General features: G+C 44.3%; 1 protein-coding gene and 1 pseudogene across 1 annotated transcript; one reads left to right on the forward strand and one right to left on the reverse strand.

Annotated features, from left to right (window-relative positions):
* Nucleotides 1-874: 874 nt before the first annotated feature.
* On the reverse strand, nt 875-21,076 carry CGAS (cyclic GMP-AMP synthase). Its single transcript, XM_024576593.4, has 5 exons — nt 19,959-21,076; nt 10,694-10,913; nt 6,907-7,149; nt 2,900-3,002; nt 875-1,440 (listed from the first exon to the last, which is right to left on the reverse strand). The coding sequence occupies exons 1-5, from the start codon at nt 20,931-20,933 to the stop codon at nt 1,089-1,091; spliced, it is 1,893 nt and encodes a 630-aa protein (XP_024432361.3). The 5' UTR covers nt 20,934-21,076; the 3' UTR covers nt 875-1,088.
* On the forward strand, nt 15,454-17,296 carry LOC112319248 (RAF proto-oncogene serine/threonine-protein kinase pseudogene; annotated as a pseudogene).
* Nucleotides 21,077-27,313: the final 6,237 nt, after the last annotated feature.

The raw sequence follows: 27,313 nt of genomic DNA on the forward strand, positions 1-27,313 counted from the left end.
TTGTAAGTAGAAATAGTACTCTAAAATAATGTTAAAGGTGTAGTGTAATAAATACCTAAATCAGTAATGTAGCCATTTATTATCATTATGAAGTAGTATGTACTGTACGTAACTGCATGTGTTATACTTTTGCTTGACTGGCAGCACAGGTTTGTTTACACCAGATAAAAATGTAATTCCATTTCAGCATCAGCAGACACGTGAGGAATGGGCTGTGTGCGCTGTGGCGTGACCACGGCTGCATCACTAGTTGACAGGAATTTTCCGGCTCCACTATAACCTTGTGGGCCACCATCATACATGTGGCCTGTCATTATGTGGCACATGACTGTATCTGAAATGTACTTTTACACACTTCTAGAAAGCAAAATAGCCAAAAAAGAAAATGTAGCAAAATATAGTAATAAAGAAGTACACAGCAGCTCCCTCGAAGTTAATTGCTGCCTGAGCACTGAGAAGGGGTGATATTTTATTTCAGTTTCATACCGTGTGTATGTATCCCATTTTCAGAAACATATATAAAAGTGCTACTAAAAAAAGTTACGTGTTTTATATTTACCCACATGTATTAACTTACTCAATATTTTCCTGTAAGATTATGAATTTCCTGAGACATGTAAAGACAACGTAGAACGTATTTCTTCATTTCATTCTTACCTACCCTAACACTGAGGACAGGACACTGCTTCCAAATATACCTGTGTGTTGAACAAAGCCCGCCGGTTTAATGGAGGCTATGACCGTTTCTAATGTACTGTCTTCTGCAACCTTCCACACACTGGTGCCAGGAGAGAGGTGCTATTAAAAAAAGCGGTGTTCAATAAGTGCTTGACTAATTTAATTAAGGTGATATGTATCCTTTCCATTCCAATCTGGTAAAGCTTTTAGATTTTAAATACTCTTTTTGCTTTGTATTCCTTGACTAATTTCTTTCCCAAAATAATCAAGCCTTTTATAATAGAGTTTATTAAGACAAACGGAGTTAAATTGTTTACATTCATTTTCATCAATCATGGCTGTGACAAATTTCAAACATTGCAACTATTGCAAAGTCACTCTAATTCTTCACTCTTTTTAAAAATATAATTTCAAGATTCTTTAAAAACTGGAAATCCATTGTTTCTTTCATATTCAATTTGCTTTAACAGAAATTCTTTACTTAATTTGTCAACCTCATCTTGAGAGAACAGATTGACTCCAGGAACAAAATAATTAGGAAGACTTTCTTCCCTGAGGCACTGAAGGAAACACTCCAGGCACCTATCAAAGCAGAGCTCCACGTCTCTGGGCTGCCACAGGCCGTCATCTGCGTACTCGGTACACACGTGAAAGAAGGCAGTCTTCACATGATAAGAACAGAATTTCTTCAGTTCCTTTCGGTTTCCATACTTCTTTTTCAACTGTTCTAAAAGATACTTCATTAGTTTTAAACAATCTTTCCTGTTGAACAGAAAAAGAAAACCATTGATTTTTACTTATTTATAACATCCTTCATTCCACAAAGAGCTTTAAGCATCTTTCAGGATGATACAATAAACAATACTGATAGTATAATACATAAAAATACACAAAAAATGAAGAAATATAAATATAAGTATAGTTACTCTAAAACCTATTTTTTCCAATATATACTTCTTTCCTCTTCCCCATTCCTAAGTTAAATATTTTATTGAATCAGGATTAATTCAATGTGAAACTGGCAAATATTTGAATTATTCAGCCAATGATTTTGCTTTGTTAGGCTACAAATATTTATATTACCCATCCAGCTGTTTAGTTGACAAAACTTAATGTTTTCGAAAATATTTAACCACATCAGCAAACATTTTTCCTGCTGCTGGCTCCAAGGCCTGCACGTGAAGCCTTGAAGAGCCTCCTGTGTCCTGAGTTGGACATTGTGGTTCTGACCTTTTTTAAAAAATTAAAAATAGTGTACTGATTATTACAATGTTTTTAACATGGTATTTAAATTATATTTATTTATTAGTGATATTTTTATTGTTGTTCGAGTGCAGTTGTCTCCATTTTTCCCCCACCACTCCCTCCCACCCCACCCATCCACACCTCCTACCCTCCATCCTACCCCCCATTGGCTTTGTCCATGTGTCCTTCATATATGTTCCTTGATGAGCCTCCCCATATTTTACCCCATTATCCCTCTCCCCCTTCCCCTCCAGTTTCTGTCCGTTTTTTCTGTATTTCAATGTTTCTGGTTATATTTGCTTGCTAGCCTTGTTGATTAGGTTCCACTCATAGGTCAGACCATAGGGTATTTGTCTTTACTGCCTGGCTTATTCGCTTACCATAATGCTCTGACCTTTTAACTTTTGTGACCATTATACTGGGCAACCTGAGAAACTCAAATGAACAATTCCCTTTCAATCTGACTTCTTTATGGTGTGTACGCTACCATGAAAAATAATTGCCCATCTCTCAGCGTGGTTTCAAATTCAGCCAGTCAGTCCCTGGCCTTCAATGTAGTCAAACCATCACAAAGCAAGCACCAGGATCCACAAGAGTGAACCTCTGGCGCCCTCCTGTTACGTGACATTAACTTTCATTATGTTGAAGCAACCAGAATACTGAGACACAACCAGCTGTCATGGCTGCTCATGGACGGTGTTCACACCCTCTTATTCTGTCCTCCTCACACATCCATCTGATCCAGGTTCAGGACTATGGCCCCTGGCCTTGACTTCTAACAGCACTCTCCCTTGGTTCCTTGGAGCTGGCTTCCCTGGTTTCAGGCGCACCCTCTAGATAATACTCCAGGTCGGTCCAGCCGTGCGCTCACCCCAGGACTCACCCAGCGATGATCATCTGTAGGTCTGAGTTATGGAGTCAGTTAAAAAAAGAACATTTTATATGTAAGGCCTCATTGAACAAAGTAAGAAGTTACCTGCAACATTTGTTTCCATCAGTTTCACAGCATGTTTTACGTTGTCCATGATTTTTCAAAATGTCCTTTTCAATGTGAGAGAAGGACAGCCGCCAGGTGTCCTCTTAATTTCCAAAAGAAAAATAGAAAAGCATTTTACCAAAAACGTCCACACACAAACAACACAACATAGAAGTGACTTCGTACATTAAAAAAATATCATTCTCAAAAATTTCTAGGAGAGAGACCCAAGGAAGTGAACAGATAAATAACATAATTACATTTTAAAAGAAGTCATTTGAAGCAAACAATTGGACAGACATAAGAAAAAATGGTGGGAGGAGGCTTCATAGAATTAGCCATGTAAGATATATTATTTCCTATACATGGCAAAAATCAGTTTGTTAATATTTCATTTCAATAATAATTTGAATCAACTGATTCAAAAACCATCCTTTCCGAGTTTTGGTGTTCATGTAAAATGAATTAGGAGACACTTCTGTTCCTTGGGAGAGTTTCTGTGAGAACAGATTTCTCCCCCTCTCCCCAAGTTTCACCATGGCTAGCTCTTGGAAGCTCTGACTGTCCTACAACCTAGTTGGTTTCACAGCAGAAATGCATGATTGATTTATAATTTAAAAATGAATACAACGTGTCACATTAACAGATCGAGGAGAGACATCATCATCTCAACAAAGTAGAACATGCAGGTAATGAAATTTAACATTTATTCGTCATTGTAAAAAAAGCCTTCTCAGCAATTTAAATCTGCATGGAAATTTGATCGGATGGAAGACAGATTAAAAAAAGAACACAGCAACATGGTGATATAAAGTAAAAAACTGAGGTTTTTTTCCTTTGAAATCAGGAGGGCAGGATGTCTGCTATTCCTTTCTGTTCAACATGCACCAGCTATCCTAGGGAGCATAATACGGGCTATAGCACTGGAAAGAGAGAAACAAAGCTATCATTATCGATAGATGATAGAATTGTGTATGAGGAAAATAAAAAGAAGCTAGGTGACAGGTATGTGTGAGTTCAGTGCATTCTTCAGTTTACAGCCCTGGCTGAGTGGCTTGGTTGGTTTAGTACTGGCCTGAGAACTGAAAGGTCACTGGTTTGATTCCCAGTCAGAGCACATGACTGGGTTTCCTACCAGGTCTGTGGTAGGGGACGTGCAAGAGGCAACTGATTGATGTTTCTCTCCCTTCCACCTCCTCTCTCTCAAATATAAATAAAATCTTTATGAATGAAAATAAAAATTGCCCTGGCTGGTGTGGCTCAGTGGATTGAGTGCCAGCTTGTGATCCAAAGGGTTGCCGGTTCAATTCCCAGTCAGGGAACAGGCCTGGGTTGCAGGCCAGGTCCCCAGTGGGGGAGTACGAAGGCAACCACACATTGATGTTTCTCTCCTTCTCTTTCTCCCTCCCTTCCCCTATCTCTAAAACTAACTAAATAAAAACTTTTAAAAAATTAATAAAATGGCTGTACAAAAATTCACCAATTTTGATAAATTTTTTAAATTCAAGCTGATATGACAGTTGTCAAAATACAATCTAACAAAATTGTTTGGAATGATGTTAAAGACAACTAAGCACTACTAGAGCAACTGTCTAGAAGAAAACCAAACAAACTTTCTCATCAACCCAATAAATAGAGATATGCACCTGACCATGAACTGGAAGACTCAGTATTACAGGTACATCAAGTCTTTCCAAATTTATCTATAGATTCAATGTAGTCTCAATCAAGATTCCAAAAACAATGCTTTGTGGAACTTGACAATGTTTATGAAATTTTTATGAAAACACAAACTGTCAAGAACATCTAAAACACTCATGAAGAAAGACAAAGTGGGAAAACGTGCCGTACCAGATATCGAGACTTACAGTATACTAGTATGACGGTGTCGTGTAGAGCAAGGGCAGGCAAAGGTTTTCATAGAGCGGAATGAAGAGTGTGTAAGAGCTCTCCAACACGTGGACGAGGAACATACGGAAAAGGAGGCGCTGAGCTACATGTGCTGCTCATTGCTCCGGTATGAATCCATTTATGACATTCATTTATGCCATTCCAGAAAAGGCAAAACTATAGAGATGGTAAACAGATCAGTGGTTGCCAGAAGTTGGGAATGGGAAGGGTTGTGTAAGTGAAGAACAAGGGACTTTTTAGGGCACTGAAACTATTGTGTAAGGGTAGATACGTGATACAATGCCCTTGTCAAAAAGAACTTTGTAGCAGAAAGAATGAACCTTAATGTACATAAACTTAAAAAAATGATTTACGAGGTCAAAGGATCTCAGAAAATATGTAGACTGTGAAAAGGGACTCTAACTGCGTTACAGATGTATAAAACAACCTTCTTGAATGAGGTGGGGGCAAAAGGTGTTGACCTAAATTGCTTCGGCAATGGGGTTACGCACTGCAGTGAAACAGATACCCGTCTCCCGGGGAGGAACGGCTTTACGTTTGGAAACAACTACGTGTGTGTGTGTGTGTGTGTGTGTGTGTGTGAACTGAACAATTAAGTAAATAGGTGGCAGATGGGGAGTCAGGTGTTTCACTGTCCGAATGAGAGATGCCAGACAGCAAGGACAGAGAGAATGACCCATGTGGTAATGGAATCTAATTAAACAGGATGAACTCATGGGTAATAATATAGACAACAGGTAGATAACATATAAAATATTTAGAGACATGGTTCAGAGTAGGGTTAGTACACATACATATATTTCCTTGTTCCTTCAGCTGAGAGGGCTGACACCCTAGTAACAGAACACACAATCACACAGCACCCAGTTCGTGGTTTCTAGTACATTCTCCAATCAAAGGATCCAGGACTCCATGGAGAAATGGCTGATTCTAGGACTGATACAGGAAATACACAAGATGTGCCTGAAGCATCTTGAACAGCCAGAAAGTGAGTGAGTGCTGAAAAAACAAACATCCCCCACAATTTGGGGGCATGTCCAAAGGCCACAGGGAACCAAATGAAGAGAGCTCCTAAAGGCCAAAGCTGGAACAATCGCAACAATACAATGAATAACATGGTACTGCATTATAGCCCAAAGTATAAAACAAATATTTATGAATCCACCTTGATATAAGTGGTTAACAAAATTAATAAAAGGGGAAGAAGAGACAAATCTTCCATGCAGAAGAATTCCAAAAAATCTGTGTAAATACTCTGCTCTTAAAGAGGTGGAGCACAATCCCCTCTCCTTACGTGTGAGCTGTGCAAAGTGACCGCCTTCCAGACAGTACAATATGAAAAGGAGGGAAACGAGTAACTTAACAGTGCAGAAACTTGACAAACACGACCTCAGCCAGCTGATCAAGGTCAACATCGACAGTGCTTAGTCATGTTCATGACATGTTTCCTTCACATGATGTGATGAACACGGCACTTTAGCACTCTGGTAAAAACCCAGAACTCCAGCGTGATCATAACAAAAACACCAGGCACATGCCGTACGAGGGGCATGCTACCCAACACCTGGTGAGTGCGCCTCAGACTGCCACGGCCGCCAAAAACCAGGCAAGGCTGGGAAAGTGTTCCAGTCAAGAGGAGCCTAAGGGGACACGGTGACGAAATGTAATATGGTGTCCTAGATGGGACCCTGGAACAGAACAAGGACACAGGTGAAAACTAAGAAATGTGAATAAAGTATCGTTTGGAGAGGCTTGGGAACTAGCCAAAGATCACACAGCTGGTAAGAGAGGTCTCAGGACCCAGACCCAGGGCAGGCGGACTCCAAGGCCAGCGCTGCCTTTCTTCATTAGAGACAAAGTAAATAGATACCACTCAATGTGGGCTAGCAGATGTTTTAAAGCTGAATATTTGGTATTACAACTACAACTAGGCCCTGTGCAATTCCATCTTTCACCTAACTCCCACCTTGTAGCCTCCTTAGCCTGATGACTCTGGAAGTGCCACAAGCAATAGCTGATCTTTTACTGCCCTCGTATATAACATTAACAACTTTTTTGTGTGTCTTTAAATAAATTAACTTTCACATTCAAGATACCTTGAAATTGGTTTTCTTCCTTTGCATGCTTGGGTACCAGATAAAATGGCTGCAGTCTTAGGCCTCTCCTATATTTCTTTCCAAGCCAGTCTTTGATGAACAGGCCTTCCTCGGTGCTCTTGGGCCAGCTGCTTTTCACTTCCAAAGCCAAGATTATATCCACAGATATTTCTTTAGGTTTTCTAATAAGAAGTGTTACAGCAGGACTCCCTCTCTTCTTCCTCTCCATAATGATGTCTAGATCTGTTTAAACATATAAAAGGAAAAGTGAGGATTTATCAATCTAATGTTCTTGAAGACATAGGAAAAATAATAAAACTTTAATTGGAGATCTATAGAGTGTTAAGGTGAAAATTAGTTCTAATGCAGAATCTGACCCCATAAGGCAAGGTGTTTTACTCGTTTAACCAATACTCACTGGTACTATCTTGGCGGGAGGCCCTGTCAAGCATCTGTCTAGCATGTATGATGGGAGCACCTGAAGACTTTGGGGTCTAGGAATGCTTTGATTAAATTTTCATTTAAATTGGTGAGTGGCAGTTTGGAGGGAAGCCTGGAAAAGAGGCCAGATGAGCAGCAGGAAGGAGCAATGTGATCAAGAAGACCACAGAGGGAAACATGAGAGAGGGAAACAAAGACCACAGACAAGGCTGCACACAAGAGCCTGGGGGCCTGTGCTGGCACAGAGGCAGGGAGCACGAAGACACAGGGAGCAATGCCCATTCACTGCGGTGTTACTCACCACAGGCAATAATGGAAACGACCTAGGAGTCCATCCACGAGTGAATGGATAAAGCAATTGTGGAAGGCGGGTAGGATGGAGGGTGGGAGGTGGCAATCTGTGGGGTGGAGGGGAGTGGTGGGAGGAAAATGGGGACAACTGTACTTGAAAAACAATTTTTAAAAAGTTTGGCTGGGGTGGGGTAGAGGGGTGGGAAGAAAATGCTGACAATTGTAATTGAACAACAATAAAATTTAAAAAAAAATTTAAGTTTAAAAAGAGAAAGAATAAAAAAGAAATTGTGGTATATACAGGCATACCTCGGAGATATTGCAGACCATGAATGAACCGGGAGAAAATAAGCCAGACACAGAAAGAAAAATATTGCATGACCTCACTTATATGTGGAATCTGAAAAAGTAGAAAACACAGAAGCAGAGAGTGGCATGGTGGTTTACAGAGGTGCAGCGGCGGGGGAATTGGGAGTTGTTGATCGAAGGCGGCAAAGGGGCAGTTGCGTAGGTGAGTCTATACATCTAACGCACAGCATGATGCCTGGCATTAATACTACATAACGCACACCGGACACGGCACAGAATTAAATACTGCACTAATAGAGTAGGTTCCAGGTACTCTCACCACACACAAAAAGAGCTAACTATGTGAGATGGCGTGTTAATCAGCCTGTCTGTAGAATCATTGCACTATGTATATGTACGTTAAAGCATCACATTGCACATATTAAATATGTAGGGTTTTTGTAAGATACAGGTAGCAGAAATGAGAGCAATCAAAGAGATTCAAGTCAGCGGCGCTGGTAAACGGACTGAATCTACGAGACGGGGGTGGGGTGGGGGGATGCAGGAGTCCTGGGACACTGGGATGCCGTTGCAGGGTTTCAGCTCAGGACAGGACTGGTGCTGTTTCTGTTCTGTGACAGAGACTAAGCAGGAGGAAGAATGGTTGAGCTTCCTTTTAGACACGCTGAGCTGTAGGTCCCTGAGGGACACCCAAGTGGAGGTGGCCACAGGGCAAGTAGCTATGGTGGTCAGAAATTCAGGAAGGACCTCCAGATGACAGATACTGCCTTTGGGATTTGGGGTTGGACAAGCAATAGCTAAAGATTCCTCCCAGATAAGACTTCTGAAGAAACCACAGTGAGAAAGAGCAGAGATCACCAAGGAGAAAATCCTACGGAACACTCTCATTTTCTTATTAGAAATCTGCAAATCTACTCTCATCTTACCCATTATACCCTTCTTCCTCCTATGACCACCTAGGAAGTGTCCATCCATCTTTCAAAGGCCACCCAGCCATGGCCTCTGGATCCTCACTTCCTCAAGCATCTTACCCCCTCAATTGTTCCCACTCCTGCATCAGTGGACTCCCCTGCCCTGCTGTATCTTTCCTAATCGCACACAAAGGGTTCCAGTGTTTCTCATTCTAAAATATTCCTCTTCTTTACTCTATATCAGCCTCACCCCCTACTTACCCATCTCTGTACTACCTTCTCAGCCAAAACTTTCTAGAACAGCCTACACCTGCTGTCTCTACTATATGCCTGCCCTCTTTCTCTTGTGTGCTCATGACCCCCTGAAACGGCTAAGTCAAAGTTCCCAGCAATCCCACAAAACCAAAGGCCAAATCCAGTGGTTTTCCGAATGTCCGCAGCATTCTAAACACTGACCACTCCTCCTTCTCTGCCCCCCAACTTCTAATGGGATCCTCCTCCTACCCCTCTACTTATCATTCCAATTTCTCCCATCCTGATCCCTCTCACTCTGCATACTTTTGCCCCAGAGAACTTCACTACTTTCGGTACACAAGATAATTATGGTTGCCATTTGTTGTTAATTGTGTATCTGCCCTTACGTAATTATAAAGTACAGAAGGGTGGGGGTCTTTTTCTATTTGTTTGTTAATATATTCCAAACATCTAGACCCCTGTCGCAGTACATAATCAATGAGTACTGATTAAATTAATGATTAATCTACACTCTCTGCCTAAGTAATCTCATCCACTCCCAATACCACATATATGTTGACATGCAGCCCAAATGTATCCTCTGAACTCCAAACCCATATCCAAATACATTCTTGACACATTCACCCGAACACATCACAGGAATCTCTAACAACATATCCAAAGCCTACTCTTCATTTATCCCCCCAAACATGTTCCTCCTCCATCCCTGCAATCTTAGTAAATGGCACAATCTACACAGGTGCCCCACCCAGACACCTGGGAGCCCTTTGCAGTCCCACCCCCCTCACCCCTGCACTCGGCCCACAAGGAAGCACTGCCGCAGCTGGGCTGGCTCTGCTTCCCTCCAGCCCCAGCACCCCACCCCACCCCACCCCACCCCACCCGCATCTTTCATTTGAACTATCACAGTATTTTCCTTTCTAATCTCCTATTTGCCTTCTTATAACATCTCCTTAGAAGCCAGAATCAAGTTTTAAAAACACAAAGCCAATCATTATTTTGTTATTAAAACCTGGCTTCTCGATGAACATGTAATAAAATCTGAACTCCTGTCCAGGATCTACAAGTCCAGCCAAGGGGAGATATTTTTTCTAATTGCTTATATTTTCTTAAATAACAAATCCTGAGTAAATATGGTCCCTAGACTCCTCTTCAACTTCATTTCACATCACTCCTCCCCTTGCTCACTTGGGCCTCTTTTTGCGTCCTGAGCTTGCCAACCTCTTTGCTGCCTCAGGGCCCTGCTCCACCACTCAAATTGCTACTTCTCCCAGTTCATTCCCTTCAGAGAACTCACTGCAACTTGTGTGTACAAGTTGCAGGCTTCCAGAGGGGATGCTGGGATTTCATTCAGCCACATGTGCTCAGTGAATACCCAATGGAGACCAAAACAGAGCCAATCAACATTGTAAAAGAATACCAAGAAAATGTAGGAGGATAAAATCAAGAGCAAAGAGTCGCTGCTAGGAGGCAGTAGTCAACAGTGTGGCGCAGGGAGGTCAACAAAGATCAGGAGGGAGCGTACAGGGGCAGTTATTAGGTGTGATTAGACCTTTAAGAATGAAAAGTCAAAATCTTACCTTCGATGTTTTTAATTTCTTCCTTAATGATTTCCCTAAACTTAGACAGCATCTTTGAAGCTGATAATATTTCGTTTTCTAAAAACTGACTCAGAGGATTTCCTTGGGGATTTCTTTTGAACTTCACCAAGTAATGGGCACCACTGTTGCCATATTCTTCTAGCTCAATTCTGGGGACATCCAGTTTGAACATAATATCAAATTCATTAGGAGAAGAAACCTAAGAAAAAGCAAAAACAGCAGTGAAATGTTTGCTTGTGAATATTTTGCAGCAACTGAAATTCTTCTCTTAAAATTTTTCAAAGCAAGACTCCTACCATTTATACCCTTTGGGAATGGGACTAGCGGAGCCGGGAGAGTATTATTGGTTTTAGTTTGTAGGTTCTCTAATCACTGTTTTTTTTACCATGAGTACGAACCATTTTTGTAATTTATAATAGTTTTAAATGATATCATGTAAGCTTTTAAAACCTGTGCTAGTTTGATTCTGAGTGGAAGCCTCTATAATATTAAAGGCCACTAAGGTGCTGGCTTCTACACACAGCGGCACACACACTGCAGCCACCCTCCCGTCACAACGGTCTCAAAGACGTGTGTCCTCACCCAGCGGCTCTGGCGCAGGGGCCACCTCCTTGTTTCAACTGGTCACCCAAATGAGTGGGAGCTCCAAGTCATGTACGCTATTAGCGTCTTAGGACCAGCATTTGTACGACCTTCGAAGAACCTTTTCCATCCTCATAATAACAATAATTAAAGCAATCATAACAGACGCTTGTCTTTACTGTACAAAAATGCCGCAGCTCTTCTTTAGTTAGGAGTGTGCTTCAAGTGCAGCACTGCCTGCACTGTTCAACACGCAGCTAACTGGCCTTGTGCCTACGGACCAAATGAAGTGTTGCTAGTCCAAACGGAGATGTGCTGTGCTGTATGAGTCTCCCCCCAAAATTCACATATTGAACCCCTAGCCCCCAACGTGCCTGTACCTGGAAACGGAACTTTCAAGGTGTAATTAAGGTTAAATGAGATCATGTGGGTGGAGTTCCAATCTGATAGGATTGGTGACTTGGTAAGAAGAGGAAGAGAGACAACTGCATTCTCTCTGTGCCCACACACCAAGAACACAGTGAGGACCCAGGGAGAAGGCGGCCATCTCCCAGGAAGAGAGTCCTAACCAGAACCTAACCCTGTTGCCTCCTGCACTGCGAGAAAATAAATTTCTGTTGTTTAAGCCGCCCAGTCTATAGCATTTTGTTGTGGGAGCCAAACCTGACTACAACATACAGTAGAAGTATAACATTTAAAGTGATGTCAGTGGGAATAAATTAAGAGCCTCTGAAAATACACTTTTCCATAAAAGTAGTAAGAAACATAGGCAGAAATGGTCTAACTCAACTCTTCCCAAACCCTGTAAATTAACTACAGGTTTGTAATGACTCGAGGAGGACTTATTTAAGAAAAATGGCTGAATAAAAAAAAAATTTTTTTTTTAAAGGAGAAGAAAAATGGCTGAATGATTCTGGCCAAGATGGCGGGGTAGGTGGATACTGTACTCACCTCCTCCCATGACCACATCAGAATCGCAACTAAATTTTAGAATAATCAACCTGGAGGACCATCTGAAGACTACCTGAAGAGAAGTCCTGTAACTAAGGGTATAAAGAAGCAGCCACATTGAGACTGGTAGGAGGGGCAGAGACATGACATGGGCTGGCCTCATGCCCACGTGTGGCAGTTGAGAATCTGGAGGGATAGGTCAGCTGCAGAGGTTCCCCCCTGAGGAGCGAGGGATCTCAGCTCATGCCAGGATCCCCAGCCAAAAAAACCAGTGCCAGGAAGAGGAGCCCACATAACATCTGGCTGTGAAAATCAGTGGGGATTCGATCCGTTTGAGTGAGATAGAATGCTGCTTAAACCCAGGCATCCCCTTAAAGAGCTGGCACACAGACTCTCACTCGCAGGCTCTCACCCTGTGCTCTGGCAGGGGCACCAGAGACAGCCAGGAGAAACGGAGTCATGTGGCTTCCGAACTAGGGCTGGATGGATGGGAGGGACAGCTGCTATGGTCCCTGTGTTGAGCCCTCTCCCCACATGATGAAATCTTCACTAGCACCACCCTGATGGCCGCGGGAACCCTGCCTGCCCCACCACGAAGGTCCATTGGCCCTAAGCAGGTGGTGGCTGCCCTCAGTGCACCCTGAGACTTTTGCTGAGAGGCCGCAAGCTCAGCACTGGCACCAAATCTGAATCTGCATTAACCTGGTAAACACCACTTGCCCCAGCCTGGTGTCTCCCTGAGACCCTGCCTCATCCAACTTGAATGCTGCCCAAGGCTTTTCAGCTGCTGAGCCTTACAGGCAGCTGGCAGGCAGTGGCAGTATTAAGGTGTCTGGTGCCTTTTGCTGATCTTCCCCAGACCCAGTACTGGTGCCAGTCTGCCTCGGTTCACAGTATGGCCACTCTCACAGGCATCCAGGCCCAGCACAGGCAGCATCTGATACTGGCCCAGTACCAGAGCCGCTCCCAAGAGTCCCCAAAACCAATACACTCGGTGTCAGACTTCAGGCCACAACAGAGCACCACGCAGTTAATTAGCTCCATTAGCAGTGCAGGCAAAGGGTAGTGTCAGCAGGCACCAAACCCTACTGGGACAAATTCCACTGTGAGGGGTCAGCCTCTGCACAGCAGCTCGTATGCTGTGCTACAGCCAATCCTCACAGCCAGGCAACCTGAGTGTCAATCCCACCCACTGACGTGCCAACAGCAATCAACTAACTAACTCAAATAACAGGATGGCACACACAACTCACACAGGGGACACTCCTGGAGCACCCAGTTCAGGTGATCAGAAAGCTGCGCCACCCGAATAGTAATGCTTAGATCAGATAAAATGACTTCAAAACAAAGGCTATAATAAGAGAGAAGGAAGGACACTATATAATGATAAAGGGATCAATCCAGTAGAGGGTATAACACTTGTAAGCATTTATGCACCCAACATAGGGGCACATAAATATATAAAGCAAATATGGATGGATATAAAGGGAAAAATCAATAGTAATACAGTCATAGTGGGGGACTTCAACACCCCATTGACATCAATGGATAGATCTTCCCAACAGAAAATCAACAAGAAAATAATGGTCTTATATGACACATTAGGCCAGATGGATTTAATCGATTATCTTCAGGGCATTTCACGCAAAGGAAGCAGAATATGCATTCTTTTCTTTTTTATAAAGTTTTATTTATTTATTTTTAGAGAGAGAGAGAGAAGAAGGAAGGGAGAGAAAGACAGAAACATTGATGCATGAGAGGAACCTCAGTCAACAGCCTCTCACACATCCCCAACAGGGAACCTGGTCAACAACCCAGGCATGTGTCCTGACTGGGAATTAAACTGATGACCTTCCCATTCACAGCCTGGTGCTCAATCCACTAAACCACACCAGCCAGGGGGGAATATACATTCTTTTCAAGTGCACATGGAACATTTTCTAGAATAGACCACAATGGGACACAAAACAGTCACAATAAATTTTAAAAGATTGAAATTGTATCAAGCAACTTTTCTGACCACAATGGTATGAAACTAGAAATCAATTACAAGAAAAAACTGAAAAACACACAAACACATCAAATTAAATAACATGCAACTAAACAATGAAAGGGTTAACAATGAGCTGAAGGAAGAAACCAAAAGATACCTTGAGACAAATGAAAACACAATGACCCCAAATCTATGGGACACAGGAAAAGCTGTCCCAGGAGGGAAATTCATAGCAATACAGGCCTACCTCAAGACGTAATAAAAATCTCAAACAATTGAACCTTACACACCTACAGAAATGAGAAAAAGTAAAACAAAGCCCGAAGTCAATAGAAGGTAGGAAATAATAAAGATCAGAGCAGAAATAAACAAAGTAGAGTCTAAGAAAACAATATGAAAGATCAGTGAAACCAAGAGCTGGTTCTTTGAAAAAAATAAACAAGATTGACAAACCTTTAACCCTGGGGTGTCCAATCTTTTGGCATCTCTGGGCCACGATTGAAGAAGAAGAGTCGTCTTGGGCCACACATTAAATACACAAACACTAACGAAAACTGATGAGCAAAAAAAAGGTCTGTGCATAATTTTCATGATATCTGCCATCACAGAGAAGCAAAGGAGTCCTCACATAACAACTCTAATTATGCAGCAGCTGTTTCGATTATCTTTGAAAATAGTTGAGCAGGTCCTAAGTTTGTAATCACTAATACAGACAATGTACATATCTAAGCAATAAAACAGTATAAAACTTAATAATAAAACTAAGTAATGTTTTAGTGAATTTACAATTTTTTGTTGGGCCACATTCATAGCCAACCTGGGCCACATGAAGCCTGTGGGCCACAGGTTGGACACCCTTGCTAACCAAAGTCACCAAGAAAACAGTAAGGTAGTTGGCACTGGGGTCATCATCCGGTATGTGGGAGTAAGATGAGAAGGAGCGTGAAATATGAGACAGGAAGGGTCTCCTGTTGATCCTTTTGGGCCCCAAAGAGGGCCAGCTGGCTGGGTTTTGGGGCATGTGCCCTGAGGCACCGAGAGGAACATGAGTGCAATGATGATGACTGGGGGTTGCCCAGGCCCATCACTTGGGCTGGGGACCACCACCTCCTCCCTCACTGAGGAGGTAGGTAGTGGGCCAGATTCAGCGGCCTATGGACTGGACGTGGAGGTGGGCCATCTCCCTCAGACTTTAAGAATTGTGTCAGCTGCAATGGATCACATACAGGGGGCCTGGAAGATGATCAGCAATGCTTTGGGATTCAAAGACTCAGTGTTTGATGGCCCGAGCTGCAATTGCCCCACAACTGTTCGGCAGTGTGGCTATCAGAGCCAAGCATCAAGACAAGAAACACTATCCATGTTTTCTGGCCAAACAAGCAAAGAACGGTGGTCGATGTGTGAAATGGTCTGACCTTGCACAACTGCCTTATGAAAGCACTCAGGGCGAGGGGCCTGCAACCGAGTGCTGTGCAGTGTTCAGACTTCTCCACGAACACAGAGGTAAAAGGCACGTTTAGATTGGAATACTGATGCTACCTGGTTGATTGGAGAAGACATTCCAGTAGATTGCCTGGGTCGTGTTTCCCTCCCAACACACAACTTTGTTCAGAAGACCTTGCTCAAGCGTGCCTCCTGTGACAGGTACCCGAAGCTCCTGCCAAATGCATTTCCATGTCAGACTCGTGGCTACAAGTGTCATGAGCACCGCAGCACCAAAACACCTACTATACTGTGGACTGGGATAATGTCAGACAACTCATTGTTTTCCAAACTCCACTACTGGTGATAGTGGGGCCTCAGCACTGCCTTCTTTGACAATGCGTTGGATGCAAGAGTCTACTTCCCAGATGTCTGTTAGTTCCCAGCACAGGTACTCCACACCCCACACTTTCACATTCTACACCTCCAGGCCTTCCTCTGAACACTCTGTCTGCCACAGGCACAGGCAGAGGTCGATGTCCACACCTGATGTCCACATGGTCAGCACCACCCTGCCTGTGGACAGCAGGATGCTTGAGGATGCAATTCAACATCACAGTGAATCAGCCTCACCTGCAGCCTTGTCTACAAGCCCCAATATTCTGAGCCCAGCAGGCTCATTACAGCCCAAAACTCCAGTGCCAGCACAGAGAGACCAGGCACCAGGATCTAGGACCCAGAAAACAACATTGGGCCTTGTGGACTGAGAGATTCGAGCTATTCCAGGAAACAGAAGCCAGTGAAGTGATGCTCTCCGCTCGGATTGGGTCAGGCTCCTCTGGGACTGTTTATAAGGGCAAGTGGCACAGAGACATTGCAGTAAAGATCCTAAAGGTTGTTGACCCCACACCAGAGCAGTACCAGGCCTTCAGGAACGAGGTGGCTGTCCTGTGCAAAACACAGCATGTGAACACCCTGCTCTTCGTGGGGTACATGATAAAGGACAACCTGGCGACTGTGACCCAATAGTGCAAAGCCAACTGACATCGCTGGATAGATGATGCCTCAGGGAATGGACCATTTGCATGCAAAGAACATCATCCACAGAGACATGAAATCCAACAATATATTTCTCCACGAAGGCCTGATGGTGAAAATTGGAGATTCTGGTTTGGCAACAGTGAAGTTACACTGGAATATTTCTCAGCAGACTGAATGCCCCACTGGCTCAATGCTGTGGATGGCCCCAGAGGTGATCTGATGCAGGATAACCCAGCTTCCAGTCTGACATCTACTCCTATGGCGTTGCACTGTATGAGTCATGACAGGGGAGATACCTAACTCCCACATCAACCACCAAGATCAGGTTATCTTCACAGTGGGAGGAGGGTATGCCTCCCAGACCTTAGTAAGCTATACAAGAACTGCCCCAAAGCAACGAAGCAGCTTGTTGCCGACTGTGTGAAGAATGTTAAGGAAGAGAGACCTCTCTTTCCCCAGATCCTGTCTTGCATTTGAGCTGCTCCAACACTCTACTGAAAATCAACCAGAGCGCTTCTAAGCCATCCCTGCATCCAGTGTCCCACACCTAGGATATCAATGCCTGTACACTCATCACATCCCCTAGAGTTTAGGGCCTTGACTGCCTGTCTTCTAGCTGACTTTGCACTGGCACTCAAGCCACCAGGGGAGGAAGAGGAGTCAGCAGGCACCACCCTTCTGCTCCCTTTCCAGAGAAGCTGCTGCTAAGGACCTTCTAGACTGTTCAAAGGGCCTTACTTCATGTTGTCTCCTTTTCTACCCTTTCTGGCCCTGGGAGAAGGAAGCCATTCACAATGCTCGTTTGTCCTGCTCCCCACCTGCGTGCCCCATGCTCAAGAGTTGAGCGGTTTCCACGTGCACCAGTGGCTGCTGTTGATAATATGTGATATGGGACCCTGGCTATTGGCTAAATAAGTATTTTTAGGGCAAGAAAAAGCACTCAGAGGAAAAAGAAAAGTAGGCAAACCAGCCCTGATGGGGGGGGATACGTGGATTTTGAATATCGGCTGCTATGAGGAATGCTTATCAGAGTTAGGGCTTTTCTTCAGAGATGGTGTGGTGCCCAAGCAGTAAGTTTGCATATAATGCCCCAAACAGCCCGGGCTGTAGAAATCATGGCTTTGTACGTTGGTACTATGGGACATGAGTCTGGGGACACTTATTTTTCTTGAAGGTCTCCAGTGCAGTTGGGTAGTTTTCCAGAAGAGGTACCTGGCCTGCCCCTCCCAGTCTCCGCCCTGGAAGGGGGCAGTCTTCCATCATGCTCAATTTTGTCTTCCAGGTCCCTCCCCTACGGGGTGGGGCCACTGGCCAGCCTTGTCCCTCAACACTCAGACAGGTGCATGCAAGGAAGCCAGGAATACAGGCCAGGTTTTCTTGATGATAGGGATTTTAATTTTTTTTTTATCATGCCTGAAAAAATACAGTTATCTGAGGTTCCTCAATTATGTTATTTCAATAATATAAATTAAATGTAAAAAAAGAAAAAAATGAGGAGCCAGGTAAATAAAATTAGAAACAAAATAGAAGTGACAACTGTCATCACAGAAAGGCAAAGGTGTATAAGAAAATACTGCAAACAATTACCAGTATATAACAACAAACTGGACAATTTCAAAGAAATGGGTAAATGCCTAGAAATATGCAATCTTCCAAGACTAACTCAAGAAGAAAATGAAAATCTGAACACACCAGTTACTACCAACAAAATTAAATCAAAAAATTCCCAACAAACAAAAGTCCTGGATTAGATAGCTTCACAGGTGAATTTTACTGAACATTCAAAGAAGAGTTAACACCCATCCTTCTCAAACTATCCCAGCCCTGGCTGGTCCGGCTCAGTTCGTTGGAGCATTGTCTCGTACACCAAAAGGCTCGGGGTTCGATTCCAGGTGAGGGACATACGTAGGATGCGGGTTTGATTCGTGGTCAGGGCACATATGGGAAACATCTCTTATATCCATGTTTCTCTCTCTCTCTCTCAAATCAACAAACATAATTTTTTTTAAAAAAGTACTATTCCAAAAACATTCAACAGGAGGGAAGGCTCCCAAGCTCATTTTATGAGGTCACCGTTACCCTGATTCCCAAACCAGACAAAGACATCACACAAACAAACAAAAAAATTAGGACAATATCCCTGGTGAACATAAATGCAAAAATCCTCAACAAAATATTAGCAAACCGAATTCAGGAATACATTAAAAAGATCATACACCCTGATCAAGTGGTATTTTTTCCTGGGATGCAAAGTTAGTTCAATATCCACAAATCAACAGGGTACAACCACGTAAACAAAATGAAGGGTACAAACCATATGATCTTATCAATAAATGCAAAAAAGCATTTGACAAAGTCCAGCATCCATTTATGATTAAAAACTCTGAGCCAAGTGGGAGTAAAGGGAACATACGTCAACATAATAAAGGCCCATATATGACAAACCCACAGCTAACATCATACTCAATGGGGAAAGGCTAAAAGGGTTTTCCTTAAGATCAAGAACAAGCCAAGGCTGTCCACTCTCACCACTGCCACTGTTCAAAAAAGAAACTCCAGGCAGGAACCTCCTCCTAAACCTTTGATTTATAGTGGAGTGATGGCTTTAGTGACAACCACCCACAAACAAAGCTGTAGAATACACACTTAAAAACAGTTATAGCTAATGTGTGGTTAGGAAGCATGCTTTTTAGTATCTGGAGTTTTTCTCTTAAATTTCTTTTAACATCACTCTCTGTGAGCTTCTCATAATATGTCTATAAGGAATTGGTAAGACAGTGGGTCTTGCGAAGGCTGGAGGGAGAGACCGGAAATATTTTTCCTTTGGAGTACATATGTCCTCATAGAAAAAAGTTTCTTAGACATATTAAGTTTGTGGATTTTTTCGCAGATCGCTCCTAACCATCCAAGTCATAATCTGACCAGGAACCACCAAGGACAGCACAATTAGAGGGTCACAATACGGGTCTGCTTGCATGAATGAATCCATGCATTTGAATTCTCCCAATAGCAGTGTCTTGAGATCAGTAACAGTGGCTAGCGATCAATATGGGGGGCTCTATCGTTGGGTGTAGTGATGAATAAATGGAAGCACAACTGTTCGTCGTTTTAATTAGAACAATAGCACTAGAATCCGAGTTTCTTCCAAAGGAAAGTGAGGGACCGTGGGAGGTGGGAATATCGGGGAGGCTGGGAGGGGTGAGGAAGCCCGGCCGCGCGCCCGGGGCACAGTAGGGGAGGTGACTGCCAGCTCACCTTCACTTGCTCATAGTAGCTCCCACTACTCAGCTTCTCCACACCTTTGAACTCGGACGGGCCGCTCTGCAGTCTACGTAGCAGGTGGTCCACGACCCTGTTCACAACCTCCGCTGCTGCTGAGATTTCACAGCGGCTCAGCCTCAACTTCTCCAGCACCGCCCTGGGCTTCCAGCTGCACGGCGCCGCCTCCCTCCCGGCGAGACGAGGCGCCGGGACCAGCAGGTGCGGGCCGGGGACCTCCGTGGGCCAGGGCTGGGACTTCTGCTCCCGAGCGGAGCGCGCGCCCCTCTCGCGGGAAGATCCCACCCTGGCAAGGAGCGGCTCCTCGGCCGCGGGTGGCGCGGCCAGAACCGCCTGCCCATCCAAAATATCCTCGGCGCTCTGAGGCGCCTTCTGGGCGCGCGCACCCCGCGCGCGTGCCTGCGGCCTCTCCTGGGGGCCAGGGGCGCTCTTTTTCCGCTGGGATCCCGACGCCCTGGTGGAGCAGCACTTCTGCTCTTCGAGCTGGGCGGCGTCGGAGACTACCAGACACTCGCCGGGCTTCGTCGGGGTGGGCTTCATCCGGGTGGGCTTTGTCGGGGCGGCTTTCGTCTGGGCGGGCTGCGTCGGGGCCGCTTTCTTCCGGGCGGGCTTCGTCTTGGCGGGCTCCGTCGGGGCGGCTTTCGTCTGGGCGGGCTCCGTCGGGGCCGCTTTCTTCCGGGCGGGCTTCGTCTTGGCGGGCTCCGTCGGGGCGGCTTTCGTCTTGGCGGGCTCCGTCGGGGCGGCTTTCGTCTGGGCGGGCTCCGTCGGGGCCGCTTTCTTCCGGGCGGGCTTCGTCTTGGCGGGCTCCATCGGGGCGGCTTTCGTCTGGGTGGGCTTCGAACTCTGCACCGAAACCTGGAGGGTGGCGGCTGCGGACTTCACCGAAACCTGGAGGGTGGCGGCTGCGGCCTTCGAAGCTGTGCGCGTCGCTTTTCCGCGCTGAGGATCCATGGCTGGCGCGCTCTGCTTCCCGCTTCGAGACGCCGCGGCAACAGGAACGAGCAGCCGCGGAAACGAAACTTAAAACTTGAAAGTCTGGCGGGAAAACAGCTGACCAGGGAGCACGCAAGAAAGGTGAACCCACGGCGGGAGGTCACGGGGGGCCACGCCCCCACCGCCACCGGACGGACCCGCCTAGGGCCCAGGAGAGGTGCAAATATTCTACCTCTGCAGTGTCATCTTTGCCACTGGCTCAAAAACCTACCCCGAAAGAAACAGGAAACACTCTCAGGAGTCTTCACAGCCAGATGCACTTGCTGGCATACTGCCTAAAAGAATTTTGGTAATCTATAGGCTCTTGTCCATTGAAATTTACAAACTTTCTCAGTGTTAAGTTTTTAAAAAAGGGAGTTTATTAATTAATGGGAAAAACAAAATGTTCACCTATTACAACACTGAAAGAGATTAAGATTGACTGTAATTGCAATAAATGTTTATTTTTATGGAATAAGCATTTACTTTTGCTTTCTTAAAAGCACACACAATTTTCAAGAATGTGTATGAAGTTCTTATTTGTGAGTTTTATCCCTTGGTTCTCAAAAACTCATAAAAAATTATACATTTTAAATAATACATGCTGCATTGGCTGTTCAGATTCCACAGTTCTCAATACAGGCTTTCAAAAATCTATGTCAAAAATCGAGCCCTTGATTGGTGTACATATGACAGGAACCCTGGGGTTTAGGATGCCTTGATTACTTCTTAATACCACACAGTTCAGTGACAGCAGATGCATTCACATTGTTGCGCAGCCATCACCACCATCCATCTCTAGAACTCTTCATCTTGGACAACTGGAACTCTCTCCGGCTTAAACACTAACACCCCAGTGCTCCCTCCCTCTAGCCCCTAGCAACCACCCTTCTACTTTCTGTCTCCGTGAATTGACTGCTCGAGGAACCTCATGGAAGGGGAATCACACAGTCTTTGTAACTGGCTCATTTCACTTCAGATAATGTCCTCAAGGTTTATCCATGTTGTTGCATGTGTCAGCCTTCCTTTTTTTAAGACTGAGTAATTCCATTCTATGTATATACCACATTTTATTTATTCATTTATCTGACAATGGATTGTTTAAAAGGTTTCCCTGAATCCAGTACTTTGATACATGTCTTTCTTTAGGACAAAGAGGTTTTCTTACACCTGGGTAGTTAGCCCTAGTTTGAATTGTGATGCAAGAGATGTACTTTGTGAAATGGAAGGACTGTTGTGTAGTTAGGCTCCTTCACAAGCCAACCAAGTTCAGGGAAGAGTAAAATGGAAGTTGAAATTTGGAAATCCATTTCCTTAAAACTGCAAAGGTAGTGGAGCAGTATTCCAGGATGCCCAGGGGTATGCCTGCTCCATTTCCCACCCCACCCCCCAATTTTAGAGGAAAGGGAAGGGAGGGAGAAAGAGAGGGAGAGAAAAATCGACTTGAGAGAGAAGCATCAATTGGTTGCTTCTGACATACCCCCAGCCGGGGTCCTGCCCTGCAACTCAGGCATATACTGTGACCGGGAATCCAACTGGTAACCTTCTAGTTTGCAGACAACACCCAACCCACAGAACCACACCAGTCAAGGCTCCTGCTCCATTCTAAAGTCCTCTGCTCTATGGTTCTAATTTTTCCTCCAAGGATTCTAGTTGGTTGTCATGGAATCCAGTAAATGACTCTGCAGGTAACTTAATGCTGTCTTCCAGCCATTTCCAAAGTCTTCAAAGGTCCACTGGTGTTTGCTTATCCCAAAACATGCAAGCAACAATCCACTGGGCCAGAATTAAATACCTCTGCTGCTGGCCTGTCAAAGGAGGAAAACGTGTTCCTTGCTCAAACTGGCTGCAGCAAACAGTGTCCAGATCATAGAGCGAATGACTTTTCAGTTAAATCTTGATGTGAATCTTGGACTTTTTAAAAAATATTTTATTTATTTATTTTTAGACAGAGGGGAAGGGAGGGAAAAAAAGAGGGAGAGAATCATCATTGTGTGGTTGCCTCTTGCATGCCCCCAACTGGGGACCTGGCCTGCAACCTAGGCATGTGCCCTGACTGGGAATTGAACCTGCGACCCTTTAGTTCACAGGCCAGCACTCAGTCCACTGAGCCACACAAGCCAGGGCCTGAATCTTGGACTTTATCTAGAAGAAAAATAAACACCAAGAGATTTGTTTGTGGGTATACATTTTCCCTACTTGACTTTGCACTTTATGCTTTATGTTTCATGTTTGTCTCAGTAATTCACTTAGTCACTCAATAAATATTTGAGTGCCTACTATTCTAGGGTCTTGGGACATACTGATACACAAAGATCCTTGCCCTCATTGAGCTTGCATTTTGACATGGAGAAACAATGAATATAATACATACGTTAATTATACAATACAAGATGATAAACTGCATTGAAAAAGGAATAAAAATAAAGCCCTGGCCAGGTAATTTGGTTGGTTAGAGCATTCTCCCAATATGCCAAAGTTGCAGGTTTGATCCCTGGTTGGGGCATATACAAGAATCAACCAATGAATGCACAGATAAGTGGAACAACAAATCTATCCATCTATATATCTATCTATCTATCTATCTATCTATCTATCTATCTATCATCTCTATTCCTATCACTCTTTCCCTTCCTTTCACTCTCTTTCAAATAGTAAATAAAAATTTTTAAAAAGGAGAAAATAGTGCAAGAAGGATCAGAAATGAGGAATGGCACAACACTAAAATACTAGGAGAGTGAGCAAAGAATAAAGAAGGGGATACCCAGGGAAGAGTATTCCAGGCAGAAGGAAAAGTTAATGAAAAGGACTTAAGGTGGGACTATGCCTAGTTGTTCAAACTAGTGTGGCTGGAGCTTGTGAAGTATGAGATGTGTCAGTTACCAGCTTATTACCTCTCAGTTGCATATACACCCTTTAATATATGCTTTCTGATAAACTACTGAATTCTTCTAAGCATGTCTCTTTTCAAGTGCCCACTATGTTAAGCTTTCTCAGTAGAGGTTGCTGAGGGGACATGGCAGGAGGAAGAAGTTTCCTTCAATTTCCAGCATATTGTAGGGAGTGGAAGGGGGTTGAGTGAGGAAAAGGCCTTGTGGGTAGGAGAAAATCTGACAGAGCATATCCCAGGCACAGGCCCATCCCAGGCACAGGCCCGGAGAGTGATCCCTTTGGGACCTTGAAGCCTGGGCCATAACCTGTCTACAGCTTACTAGACCGAGAAACCAAGATTCCTATCAGGCCTGCATACAGCTGCCTGTGGTCCAGAGAGTTGCTCAACACAGCAGGCAGTTGGTCTTTCTGCAGGCCTGGTGTGCAGCCCACCTGTGGCCCAGGAAGTCCACACAGAACTCCTGCTCCCTCTGCAAGCCACTTTGTGTAGCCCATGCTCTCTGAAGGCTTTCTGCACTTGAGATCTGAACCCATCTCAAGTTTATTCTTCCTTGGGTACTCTCCCTCAGCCCTAGAGTACTATTTAGAGATTCTTTATATCTTACACTTATTCTTATATTAAACATCTCCTGTTTAATCTACTGTGTGATTTCTATTTCCTGATTAGATCCAGACTGCTACAGAATTGATGTTAGGAGTAGTCCCAGGAGATAGATCCCCTAATGATGGGACTGGGGGATTGGTTTGATTGTGCCCTTTGACTTGAGTGCAGTACTCAAGGAGGAGAAACCATCAAAACAGATTGAGAGGCAGTGGCCAGAAAAATAGGAGGAAACCAGAGTATCTTGCTGTCTTGGAAGGCAAGCAAAGTGTATCAGTAAATGGCTATGAAGGGAGAAAACATTAACGTATAAAATCTTCATCTTCTGGTCTATGTGTAACTGTTCCTATTGCCTTGAATGACATTCTTCTGAAACATGAAATACCATCGAGGTCGTAGGGAAATGGGGATACAGAGCAAGGGAAGAAGGAAATGTATACAAGGGAATAGCAAATGCAAATGGAAAGAGGCTAAGAAAGGTATTTGGAGACCAGATAATAAGGGTTCTTCAATAACTTTTCTGTACTTTCATGATGAATCACTTCAAAGTAAACTCCTTTAAGAAGCAAGCATTCCCCATCATCTGCCATGAACGGGATCACTCTCTCTCTGCCACCTCTGATTGCAGCTCACTGTGGCTTTATCCTAACATTTACTGCATTGCCTCATAGCTGTGTGTCCAGTTACTAGTCTGCAAAGTCTTTGAGGACACGGACTGGGATTATTCATTGCTGTAAGTCCAACCTTTCTCCAAAATGGTAATAAAATTGACCAATTTATAACTGACCTCCTTTTTCTTCTGTTGCTTATACCCTGCCTAAATTGATCATGAACTATGCCTCTCAATAGCAGAGATTTGATTTTCTACTTTTCTAATTACTCAACAGCTAGTATATTTGAAATTAACTAGAGTAGAAGGGAAGGAAATTCATTGACAAGCAAGTTATGTTTTGTAAAATATTATCTGTAAGGTCCAAATATTTTCTGGTGACATGTTTTTTATTCTTCTTTTTCTTAAATCTCTTCTCTATAATCATGGCAGTAAAATCGGCTTTTAAAATCCAGGGACCGTAACACTGTGTTTCTAGGGGTTCTCTAATTTTGGTTGATCATCTCTTTAACATAGATAGATAAAACAGTGCAACTTAAGATCAAAGAGGATTCCCTTAACTCGTAAAATGGATGTGCAGTAAAGGACTGACTCCGTAGATTTAGGGTGTTCAGACTGTGTACATGCCAAGGAAAGGACTGGCGCCTGACAGACTCCTGGAAGCTAACTTCTAAGCCCATGGAATATCCTAGCTGGTAAAGTGCCTTTGTATAGCCCTGGCCGGGAAGCTCAGTTGGCATGGTGTTGTCCTGATACACCAAGGTTGTGGGTTCAATCTCTAGTCAGGGTGCATACAAGAATCAACCAATGAATGCATAAATAAGTAGAATAACAAATTGATGGCTCTCTCTCTCTCTCCTCTTCCCTTAGTCTCTCTGTAAATCAATTAATAAAACAATTTTGGAAGGCAAACAATCCAATTAAAAAATGGGCAAAGGACCTGAATAGACACTTCTCCAAGGAGAAAATACAGATGGCCCATAGACAAGTGCTCAACATTTGAAGAAAGGCTAACATCACTATCATCAGACAGACACAAATTAAAACCATAATGAGATATCACCTCATGCCTGTCAAATAGGCTATCAGTAAATCAACAAACAACGAGTGCTGGTGAGGATGTGGAGAAAAGGGAACCCTTGTGCACTGCTAGTGGGAATGCAGAGTGGTGCAGCCACTGTGGAAAACAGTGTGGAGTTACCTCAAAAACTTAAAAATGGAACTGCCTTTGGCCTAGCAATCCCACATCTGGGAATATATCCTAAGAATCCCAAATCACCAATTCAAAACACACATGCAGCCCGATGTTCACAGCAGCGTTATTTACAATAGCAAGATCTGGAACATCCAAAGTGCCCTCAGGAGATGAGTAGATAAAAAGCTGGCCTGCCTGTCTCAGCCCCTGCCTGTGCAGATCGTTCCCTCTGCAGCTGACAAGTCCTCCCTCCATTGCAGACCACACGCAGAAGGCCAGTCAGAAGAGAAAACCTCCAAGAAAAGCCAAATTGAATGCCTTAAGGCAGAAAGCCACTTACATGACCACGGAGGAGAATGCTGGAGGCGCTCTCTGCTTTAGATCCCAGAGAGCATCTGAGGTGCTTTTTGGATACTGGTCTGGATTTTGCAAGATGTAAATGCAGCCCTGGAGGGGCCACTGAGGAATGGCCACCTGCCTTGTTTCCAGTGTTCATCCCACTCACACACCTAGTCCATGGGCAAGAACACATGTGGGCATGGATGGGAACAGGAAGGACAGGAAACTCTACCCAGGAGCAAAACAAACAAAAATTGAAACCTGAGGGGTTGTTACAAGACTGTGGCATGGAAAGGGACTTGGTTCCAAAACAGTGTCATCAACCCCTGAGCTGGCCAAGCGTTGCTCCTCCACCTCTGCCTGCCACTCACCTCCTAGGCAATTAGATTTTCACAGACCTGGACTGAGGGGGAGGGTAGGTATGAGGGGAGGGTGTGTGGGAGGGTGTGGATGAGCTGACTGCAGACATCTAGAGAACAGAGTAGAGGTCAACAGTCTTACCACTTCCAGGCCACCACACCTCCACGTTCTCTCTAAGGAGCCCTGAGCAGGCCCAGAGGTCCCTGAGGGCTGGAGTGCACCTGTGCTGCTGTGGCTCAGCGCAGCCCTGGTAACCCTGGGGTGAAGGCACAGAGCTCCTGTCCTGGCCTCACCTTGCTGCTGACCCTCAGCCCTCCACCTTTTCTGCATTCTTTTTGCTTTTTCCAGTGCCCATTTTCCCT

This window comes from Desmodus rotundus, chromosome 11 (assembly GCF_022682495.2).
Source record: "Desmodus rotundus isolate HL8 chromosome 11, HLdesRot8A.1, whole genome shotgun sequence".
In the NCBI taxonomy this organism is placed as follows: Eukaryota; Metazoa; Chordata; class Mammalia; order Chiroptera; family Phyllostomidae; genus Desmodus; species Desmodus rotundus.